This window comes from Kryptolebias marmoratus, linkage group LG3, assembly GCF_001649575.2.
Source record: "Kryptolebias marmoratus isolate JLee-2015 linkage group LG3, ASM164957v2, whole genome shotgun sequence".
Classification (NCBI taxonomy): Eukaryota; Metazoa; Chordata; class Actinopteri; order Cyprinodontiformes; family Rivulidae; genus Kryptolebias; species Kryptolebias marmoratus.
In genome coordinates, this window is record NC_051432.1 from 5523561 (window position 1) to 5534055 (window position 10495).

Genomic DNA, 10495 nt, shown 5'->3' on the forward strand with positions numbered 1-10495 from the left:
ACTTTAAAATAGCTTTATCTGCAGTCTTACTTATTGTGATATTCAGTTAATTGTCAAATGCTGAACATATCTTTTGATTGGCTCTATTCCATTCAGGATTGTTGTATTTAGATTATATCTCATAAGAAAAAAAGGCTGTTTTTTCACTTATCAATGCACGTTTATTAAGATCCAGGTTAGATTTAGTTGTTAATTTGTTGTATTATTACCCACAACATATAAACAAAGCATCAGCATACTTGTAGAAACTGTCTAAAGAGCCATAGTTTGTAACTTTTACTCCTAGGTTAAGAGTCAAGCCACCAGTGAGTGGAAGAATGGAGGTCCAGAAGAAAACTCATCACAGAGAGGCACAACAAAACTGAAGTGACATATATTTAAAGTAAAGTAAATTAAAATTAAAATATAACAAGTGGGGGGGAAGCATTTGAAATGACTAATTTTGCACTTTTTATATACCACTTTAACATTTATTACGGAACAACTACAGCACCAATGAATATATCATTAATCATACCTGTACGTTTTCAAAAGATGCATAATATTTTTGTTTTGTTGTACTATTTGTAGTTGAAGTTGTAGTTTCAATGTCAGCCAATTAGGGCACTGCGAGCAGAAAACTATCCAATCACCTCTTGGGTTGGAAAATTCAGCCAATCAAATGGTAGCAGGAAAGGACAACAGGAAGTAAATGCTGTGAGTGAGAGACCTTATTAAAGTGGATCTGACCAGTGGAATAAACCGGTATTGTGGTGTCTTATGTTTGTAGGTTGTGCAAATTGTCCAGAGTGGCAACAGAAGAGGCGCATTTAATACTGATATCTGCTGTGTTTAGTTGGAAAGAGCTTTTTTTATTTTTATTTTTTTGTTTTGGTCTGTTTAATGGTATCGAGCTAACGCCGGGGCTAGCGCTAAAGCTAGCTTGTTCGGAAAGCTTGTGTCAGTGAACAGACGCGAGGAAATTACCGAAAATGAGTGGACGTGGGACAAGATACCGACCTGCTTAGTCCTTCTGATACATACAACAGGTACGTGGTTTCTGACGAATACACACTTAGCAGCAGGTTAAGTTGAGTTTTAAAGAGGTCCAGGCTTGAGTTTATGTCGTGACAGCAGACAGTAGTCAGTGATATTACCAGGAAGATGTTGGACATTTTGACAGAAAACACACATTTTTAGTGTTGTATCTTGTTTATTTGTAGTAGGTCATAAACTGTCTTAACCGCAGTGATGTTGGTGATCATAAGCAGATGACTTTCTGCCGCTGAAAAAGCCCGACCTACCGGTTGTCAAATGGTTGTCACATGATATGTGTGTGTGTGTGTGTGTGTGTTTCACTTAAAATCAGTGACTACACACTTTTGTAGTCACACATCTTGTTCCCTGGTGAAACTCCTATTCATCAGTTTCAGGGCAGGGTGGAGAATCTTTAACTCTTACAGCCCTGATTGTGAAATCTGTAGTTGATGAATAATTACTGCACTTGGCAAAAATAACCAGGAAGCATTTATTCAGGCTGTTTCAGGTTGTCGTTACGAAAGCATTAAAGTTCACGCTTGACTGTTAAAATTCATTGGTCAAAAAAAAAAAAGAAGCCTGTTAATTGTTTATAATCATTATAATTTTGTAGTAAGACAGTTTGTCACACGGTGTGATTACAATAACTTAATTTTAAATGCTAAAGACTGAGATCATATTGATCCCAGTGTAATTGCTGACCACAGACCAGTGACTATAAATGAGCCAATCTCTCAGGTTGGGTCTTACAAGTATCTTGGTGTGTACTTGGACAGTACCTTATCTTGGGGAAAACTCACGTTGAATGAGTCCTTTAGAGGATGTATTATATTTCCCGAAGGATATTGTGCCTGTTTGGAGCTGATCCAAAAAGAACTGTTCTGTTATTTCAGGCTGTACTTGAAAGTCTAATCATCTATGGGATGACTGCGTGGTCCGCAAACCTTTCAGATTTTTTTTAAAGTCTAAGTTAACCCGCCTGGTGCAAGTGGGATTGAAAACTGTTTGTCAGAAGAGCTGTGATAACTTTAACCTTAAGTATCTTTTTGACCCGTGTGTTTTCAAACATGCAAAAAGACTCCTAGAGGATCATTTTATATTCTGCACGCTGAGTATGAGTTACCATCAGGTGGGCAGTTTAGAGCTCTGCAATGTAAATCTATTAGATTTAAGAATTTCTTTGTTTTTGTGTAAGTCTGCGTTTTAAACAGTAGCATGAAATAATGAATGTTTGTACAGCAGGGCGATACCACAACTTCTTTGATACTCAGAGTTCTGTATTTATTGTAGGTATTTTAATAATTATTATATGAAGCTTTATTTCAGACACCTCGGGCCATATAGCAAAATAAACAAAACAAATATTTTGTTTCATAAAAAGCACCGCTATTTTGACACGTACAGACAATTGCTCCAGTGTTTCCATAAGTTTGAAGAACACCTTGGATTACTCAGTGTTGTTACAGTCAGTCTTTAAAATGATAGTTTTAGCATCAAGTAAACAACAGATAAATACATACATATTTTCTCAACAAAACATGAAATGTGGGCACATTACTTGAGGCAAACTGGCACTTGTCCATTTTGGAAACAGTCTACGTAGGCAATAAAGTCTGTTCTATTCTATAAGAGTTATGATCTGAGGTTTTGGCCTGCAAGATCAGTGTTAGTGTCAGAAAACTTTGGATAGTTATTAAAAGCACCAACACAGCTCATTTGAGCCCAATTTTTGCTACCAATAATGAGATTTCGAATTCTAGCTTGTCTGTAATTCAGTTTTGACTTCCAAAAAAAGGAACCATAAACAGTTGAATATTTACCCATCTTACATCAGGTCCGTGTTGCAATGAGGAGCACCAGAGTCCACCTCTGAGCACTCAGAGGCATGAACTCCATTTCTCCCAGTGCAGCTCAGTACGTGGGGATCAGGATGCAGGAGGAGCAGGTGGACAGTCGGAGGCAGCCGCCGCCGCTGGAACGGCAGGGCAGCTTTGGACTCAGGCCGCCTCAGATTTCAGATGCCAGCAGGGAAGCAGCCGAAGAGCCCGATGAGATGGACAAACTTAAAGCTAAGCTGATGTCAGCGTGGAACAGTGTCAAATATGGTAATTATTCAGAATCTGAGCTCTGATCACGAGCTTGTTAAATTTTTTATGAACATGGAAGTGACTCCAAAACTTCTGCTTTGGTAATCTTTGTTTTAACCTCTCTGACCGCAGGGTGGACTGTTAAATCAAAAACTTCTTTCAACAAATTGTCTCCTGTCACTGTCCTTGGACACTCTTATCTGCTCAACAGTGAAGGTAAACACACGCCTGCTTTTGTAGTGATGTGGGTTTTAGTTGGTCACTGTGATGTAAACTCTTTCCCTTTTGAATGCTTGTTTGTGTGTAACCATCTTCATGCCTTTTCTCCTCGTCTCTCAGATGAGGTGGACCGGTTCCGTCGAACTTTTGTATCCAGGGTCTGGCTGACCTACCGGAGGGAGTTTCCTCAGCTAGAAGGCTCCACGTTGACCACAGACTGTGGCTGGGGCTGCATGCTGCGCAGCGGCCAGATGCTGCTGGCTCAGGGGCTCGTGGTCCACCTGATGCCCAGAGGTTTGTCTCACACTTACTCTGCTACATGGTCAAATAGATATATGTGCATACATAGGATGTAAACTGAAGGCCAGTCAGCATCTTCTCATAGGCTGATTGATGTTATTAAAATTAGTTTGCACTCATGACTTTTATTTACAGCATTGCTGTTTGAATTGCACTGAGGCCTGCATTCATTAAAGCACTTCACAGGTTTTCAGGTGTTAATCAAGGGTTCGCACATCTGTCTAACTCTCTAAGCCCTTTGCAGAAGATTCCTTGAAGAAATGCATATCACCTGCTACCTTTCATGTTAGAGTTTTAAACAAAGATCATCTCGTAATTAAAAAAAAAAAGGTATAGAGGTTTTTATCAAGCCTTGTAAATTATGTTTTGCAGCAATTCGTTTCATGAAATGTGTTGTGTAACTCTCAGTTACTACCACACAAACTTTTATCTCAACATCTGTAATATTGACTGAGTATATATTATAGCCATTTTTGTGTTGGCTAAGGTTGATTAGCTGTGGTGGCCATCTTAAATTAAATTGACTCCAAAAGTTAATCAGTTGTGGATGTACATCCAATGATTACTTTCTGAGAGTTTCATTGAAATCCAGTCAGTTGTTCTTGAGAGATTTTGCTAACACAATGGACAAAACAAACACGCAGACATGTGCAGAAACATAATTGCCCTCTAAACTGCGCTGCCAACGATACGGCATCTCACCACGCTGGTACAGTTTGCCCACATTCATGTGAGTAACTGTCAGGGTTAAAAGCACCTGATTCTCAATAACTACTAGTGTTTGTGACACATTCTCTGTGAAATATTTACCATCTCCCGAGAACGGTAGTAGTATTTGTGTCTCAGAAGAGGAAATTGAGGTAGAAGAGCAATTTGTTGCACTGCTGCCTTCACAAAAAGAGGGCATCAGTGTCAGGAAAAGGTTCAGTTAGTCTCTTTCAGCGTATTTTTGATTCACTTGTCATTAAAGTGCAAAAGTGTGAAAACAACACTTAATGATTCCAGATGTTTCAAACAGATAAAACTCCACCTTCAATCATTAACAAACTGAACCCAGAGTAATTAGCTCTAAAAAAAAGATCTGTCCCCGTCCTGTGGCTCTGTTAGGGCACAGAGAACTCTGATCTGCAGTCACGCTGAGGATGACGGGTCCTGATCCTTCCAACATGGAGACAAGCCACAGAGAGCACCTTGTGGGCAAAATACAAACTAATGCCCCTTTTTTAAAATTATTAGTTAAAAAAAGGATGCAGTGATTATTAGAAAGCACAAAATGTGACTTAATGATTTAGAAACATCATCCTGAATATGATTCCTCGCTGAGACCATCAGATGTTGCTCATACTGTTTTCAGGAGTTTTTCTGTCCTACATTCATTAACACCTGGAGCTCAGTGAGAGAAAACATTTTTCTCTCTGTCACTTTTGCACCTGCTGCGTTTGTCGTATTTAGACTGTGCACCGAGAAGAATTGTGGTTCAACCCAAAAAGAGTGCAGGTTGCTCTCACCTGCGTTTGCTCAGCCGTATATTAGCGCTTGTGAATCAAAGCTGTAAAGGAGCAGATGGTGAGGGCAAACGATGCACAAACGTAAGAGCGAAAACCAGTGTTGCAGGGCCTGAGTTTTCTCCTGAAGCCAAGTTCACATTGCACCGCTTTTACAATTTGCAAGTATACAGGATTGACTTTGCATGGTTATCTCTAACATATACAAATACTATAAAAAAAAGTACATTTTCAGTATAGTTTGTTTTGAGAGTGTCCTAGTTGAGTTTTGAGAGCTTAAGACTAAGGAACCCCCCGGTTGCAGTGGCTTACTGTGTTAAAGTCTCTTTCTCGTCTGCAGATTGGACTTGGCCGGATGCTCAGCAGCTAACCGACGTGGACTTTGAGGTTTTCCGACCACGCTCCCCAGTACGGGCTGGAGGTGTCCCGATCCCATCCTTTGGGTCTCCGCGTGGATCCAGCCCCCCGGAGAAATCCCAGACGAGCGGCCAGGCGCCAAAATGCAGCCTGAGGAAAAGGCCCGAGTCCGTGAGGGACCGGCAAGCAGAACCCGCCCACCACAAGCTCATCACCTGGTTTGGGGATCAACCTCCAACACCTTTTGGTGTTCACCAGCTGGTAGACATCGGCAAAGATTCAGGGAAGAAGGCCGGTGACTGGTACGGCCCCTCGATAGTGGCGCACATACTTCGGTGAGCGCTTCAGGTTTTAAACCATATTGTTTTTTTAAGCATGGTTGAGTTTTTTTCTGATGTTATTCACGCATTTGGAAAGCTGCAGAATGTTATAGTTAAAGCTTTGTTTTTTGTTTTTTTTTGTCAGGAAAGCAGTGGATAAATCGTCTGTGGTGCAAAACCTGGTTGTCTACGTGGCTCAGGATTGCACAGGTGAGAATTAGAAGAATTAGAAATCAGCTGTTTACTCAGTAAATACTTTTATCTAATACATTCACACTGATGCATTCCATCTGTTTTTTTTTAACTTTTTCTCATCATGTGTTTGTACCCTCCAGTGTACAAGGAAGATGTGGTTCGTCTCTGCGATCTGTCACTAAGTCAGAGCCCACGTGATCCTTCCAGCCAAGCCTGGAACTCTGTCATTATTCTAGTGCCAGTTCGGCTCGGAGGGGAGACCCTCAACCCGTCCTACATCGAATGTGTCAAGGTCTGCACACTCTGCTTCACCTGCCACCCACCTGCTGACCTCTCACTGAAGATTTAAGCTTCGCGCCTCGTACTGAGAACACTTGTTTTACATTTTCAGAACATCCTGAAGCTGGATTGTTGCATTGGAATAATCGGAGGGAAACCAAAGCACTCGCTCTACTTCATTGGCTTCCAAGGTGAGAACCTCCTGGTTCTTGTTCTGTGTGAAGAATCAGGGGGCGTTGATGAGGATAAATCACAAAAGGCGGGAGAGCAGCCAACACTTTTTTGGATGTAAAGGAACTGCATTTTCTAACAGTTTTTTCTTTGTTTGTTTCTGTCAGATGAGCAGCTGCTCTATCTGGACCCTCACCTCTGCCAGCCGGTCGTCGATGTCACTCAGGCCAACTTCTCACTGGAGGTTTGTTTGTATCCTGTCTGTGTGCTTCATCACGTCTTCCTCTCAGCTTCTAAAGATTTTCCTCTCTTGGTGGAGTTCGCTCAGTTGACTCTAACAGTCACGAGGGTTCTGCCTGTCTGGACCTTCAAAGATAACTTGTCCTCTTATTGATTTGATAACGTTTGTTTGGCTCTGTTGACATTTTAATGTCCCTTTTTGGCTCTGCAGTCGTTCCACTGTAGCTCTCCTAAAAAGATGCCCTTCAACCGCATGGATCCCAGCTGCACCATCGGCTTTTATGCTAAGAACAAGAAGGACTTTGAATCTCTTTGTTCTGCAGTCAGCATGGTGAGGTTTTACACCCTTATGTAGCTCAAATTTTGTTAACGCTAAGAACCAACAAATGGAGAGAAAACTGCAGCTTTTATTTCAATATCAGTAGTCTATTTATCATTTGGTAAAGTTGGATTCAGTTAAATCTTTGGAAAGATTTTTGTCGTCAATAGTTTAATTTAGCGAGGTAAAATGATACCCTAAATTACCAGAAATCGCACTAAAAAGCAACGTTTGAGGAAGTTACCTTGTGCCCTGCTAATATGTCCAAGGAGTAATTCAAATCTTCTGAAGTGGGGTTTGGTGGAAAGGTTCTGAAGAAATATGTTACCTGTTGTCGATGGCGCTTTGAACGTTTATTTCTGACCAGCATGTTGAGCTAATAGCTAGTCTGAATGCAGCCAAGACTAAAGTGGATAACACATGAGCTCTGCTTTATAGATCTTTATGTAAATAACCATTAAATCCCAACTACCGGGGATGTAAGCGTTCTGTACAACAGCGTTTGCATGAACTGCTGTAAAGGTTTGGAGACTGAATGGTTTAAAGATGGCAGCAATCCTGTTTTGAACTTGACTGCATTCAGACTAGCTCTTCGCTCGTCAGTCCTGTTGGACTTTGACTATTTTTCCCCAAACTGAGGTTACTCAACGAGCCATCTACAACAGGTAAGATATTAACTTTTCATGATGTTTCTATAAAACCCCACTTTGAATTAGTTGAACTACCCTTTAACTTTTCGTGTTTATTTTAGCGCAGGAATAACAGATCTATTAGTCAGTCCACGGATAGGTTCAGCAGTTGTGTGAAGAATTTTTAAAGCAAGAAAGTTCGACTTTTTCTTCACTTCACTGCAAAGGTTTGAGCATTTGCTGCTTCTCTGTGTTCCACAAAGGCTCTGTCGTCATCCAAGGAGAAGTACCCCATCTTTACCTTCGTTGAGGGCCAGAGCCAGGACTACGGACTTGACGGTCACGGCAGCAACCACAGCGGACCTGCAGCCCACATCCTGCCTCCGGGGAAACTGAGCCGGGGCGACAACAGAAGAAACAGCGACGAGTTTGTTTTCCTGTGAGCCAAGGAGGAGGGCGTTCTCTCTCCCGCCGCCTATAGGTGGCAGACTCGGACGTGTTCTGTTTTGTTTTTTGTTTTCTCGAAAAGGAAAAGCTCGAATCTGATGGTGCAGCTACCCATCGGACACGGCTCTTTGCCCTCCTCGCTGCACAGACGTTACCTCTACATGGAGGGCTGTTGGGACGACTCAGTTCTGGCTGCTCTTCTGAGACTAGTTGACTCTCAGAGTTTATCTTGGTCAAAAATCGTTGAAGCACTTTGTGTTCTTTATATCAGTCACTCAAAAACTTAACAAGCCTCACAGTCGAGACCGCTGCTGCCCGATAATGTTGCTGTACAATGTCCCACCTGATGTTTCAGGTTTTAATTTTTGTCCTTTATCAGGTTTATTTATCAGTTTTATGAATGTGTGTTTGCCAGTGAGTGTTGGGTTAGTGTAATTTATAGGTTTGTCTCTAATTGTACAGATATATTTAGGAGTCAGTGGTATTGTTTCTCCCAAACGTTTCGGGTTCTTCCAAAGGCATGCTGAACAGCTGTAAATTCATTCCAGGGTTGAAGCTTGAGCTAAACTTCAGACACCACCACAGCCTCTGTCAGCATCTCTTTATTTAAATACTAGGAATATGAAACACTCAAAGGAATCTGCTGTTACATTGTTGTTGTTTTCTCCTGTCGAACATGACTATTAAGGTTTTTTTTCCTGAATACATCTTCAAAGTAAAACCCAAGACTCTGGTATTTTTCAGGTTCTTCTGTTCAGACGTGTAAAAATATAAAAGTAAAGCGTGACCTGACCAGGGTCACGCTCACGGAGAACAGCTGATTAAAAACACGCCACGTCAACACCAGGTGACACGACTGAAGAAGACTGCAGTCAAAACACGGCTGGGTAAAAATCTAAGAGCATCCTGTTACATGTTGGAACAAAAGAACCTGAGGAGAATCGTGTTTGAGAAGAAGACGTAATGATTTTAGGTGAACCGAAGCATCTCTGTTTTCTTAGATACGAGGTATCCTGTTTTTCTGCGTTATGAAGAGTTTTTGAGCTGTTTTCTTTAAATGACATCATGTTTAGGTTTGTTATCTTTTTATGTGAAAGCTACTGCTGCAACTGGTTTGTTATTCTGATTAAATTCAAACACTGGAGTCACATCTTACACCTCGTATTTCGTATTTGGCTTTGAGCCGCGCGTGAAGCAGAGTGGTTCTTCTCCTTCCTGAGCTCGTCCTTTGAAGGGTTCAGTTTTCATGTGGGGGGTTTTATGGAAAGGTTCTGAACAAATAATTTCTTATCCTTTCTAAACTAAACTAAACTAAAACTGTTTATATAAAACAGCATTTACATGAACCACTATGAAATCTTTAATACTGGAGCTGGTTTATGACAGCAGCCATCCACTTTAGTCTCGGCCGCTTTCAGACTAGCCATTAGCTCATCACTCTGGTCTTTATTTCTCCAAAATGGTTGTCGAAAGAGCTATCTACAGCAGGTAAGACATTAGTTGTTCATAACCTTTCCTCAAAATCCCACTTCAAAAGATCTGAACGTTTTTGTTAATTTTTTTCAACAATTTGTTTTCCATTAATTCCAGTAAATCTCTCAATACTGGGAATAAAGCACAAGCTTCAGTTAATTAAGATAGGTCTTTATTTCTTTCATTTTATGTGTTCATTTTCTACCTTCCTTTACTGTCAAAAACTAATTTGTTTTCAATTTTTCCATCATTCCACAACTTGCTTGTAATTGCTTTTTTAAAGCCAATTCAACCTGCTCTTCAAATATATTATTTTCTCACTCCCTCCTTTTAGACTATATGTGTAAACCTTCTTACTATTTACTTCTCATCTGGTGTCTTTATTTAAATCCCCACTTCAATCATCAACTAGTCCTATGTAAGTCGGTGATCTGTCCGTCTCCAAGTCCTGAAAAAGCTGTGTGAAAAATTAAATCCACTCTTGATGCTTTCATAGGATGTCAGAGGGACAGTAGCAGCCAGGTGCTGCGTCGTCATCATTGATGATGATGATCTGGATCTATTGTGTGTTTTTGTTGACTTGAGGTTAGATTTAACTATTTTCAGAACCTGGCAAAGACCAGGTCCATTTCATTATACCTTGACAGGTAACCACCCCCCCCCCAAAAAAAAAAAAAAACAAAACTAAAGGTGGGTGGACTTTTTTTTTTCCAGTGACTGTACACAACCATCTATTAGCTTTATACTGAAAAAAAAAACTCCTCAGATGTTTCATAAAAATAACTATTAACTGTAGTTTCATTTTTACTCATGAAATAACCCAGCTTGATTCCTATAGAATCTAATAAAGGCAATTAAATGTTTAATTTACCAGGATGACTTTAAAAGGCTAGGTTGCCATGGCAATTTAAATCATTTAGGTGAATGTTGGTTGTTT

The 10495-nt window shown here is 40.6% G+C and overlaps 1 protein-coding gene across 3 annotated transcripts; it reads left to right on the forward strand.

The window, feature by feature from the left end:
* The first annotated feature begins 676 nt into the window (after window positions 1-676).
* atg4da (autophagy related 4D, cysteine peptidase a) lies at window positions 677-9240 on the forward strand. 3 transcript variants are annotated; one of them, XM_017430444.3, is made up of 11 exons: window positions 677-1028; window positions 2852-3122; window positions 3237-3320; window positions 3444-3617; window positions 5469-5820; window positions 5951-6015; window positions 6141-6292; window positions 6392-6470; window positions 6618-6694; window positions 6902-7021; window positions 7902-9240. In XM_017430444.3, the coding sequence occupies exons 2-11, from the start codon at window positions 2903-2905 to the stop codon at window positions 8079-8081; spliced, it is 1503 nt and encodes a 500-aa protein (XP_017285933.1). In that variant the 5' UTR covers window positions 677-1028; window positions 2852-2902; the 3' UTR covers window positions 8082-9240. The 3 variants fall into 3 exon arrangements, with proteins under 3 accessions (XP_017285933.1, XP_017285936.1, XP_017285935.1); XM_017430447.3 differs by having other exon boundaries at window positions 2923-3122; XM_017430446.3 differs by having other exon boundaries at window positions 2928-3122.
* Window positions 9241-10495: the final 1255 nt, after the last annotated feature.

What these genes read in the sequence shown, in the direction of transcription:
- atg4da (XM_017430444.3), top strand. Translation starts at nt 2,903, where the DNA reads ATGAACTCCATTTCTCCCAGTGCAGCTCAGTACGTGGGGATCAGGATG. An exon ending in TTATCTGCTCAACAGTGAAG is followed by an intron (nt 3,321 to 3,443) that starts GTAAACACACGC and finishes CTCGTCTCTCAG; the next exon opens with ATGAGGTGGACCGGTTCCGT. An exon ending in TTTGTTCTGCAGTCAGCATG is followed by an intron (nt 7,022 to 7,901) that starts GTGAGGTTTTAC and finishes TGTTCCACAAAG; the next exon opens with GCTCTGTCGTCATCCAAGGA.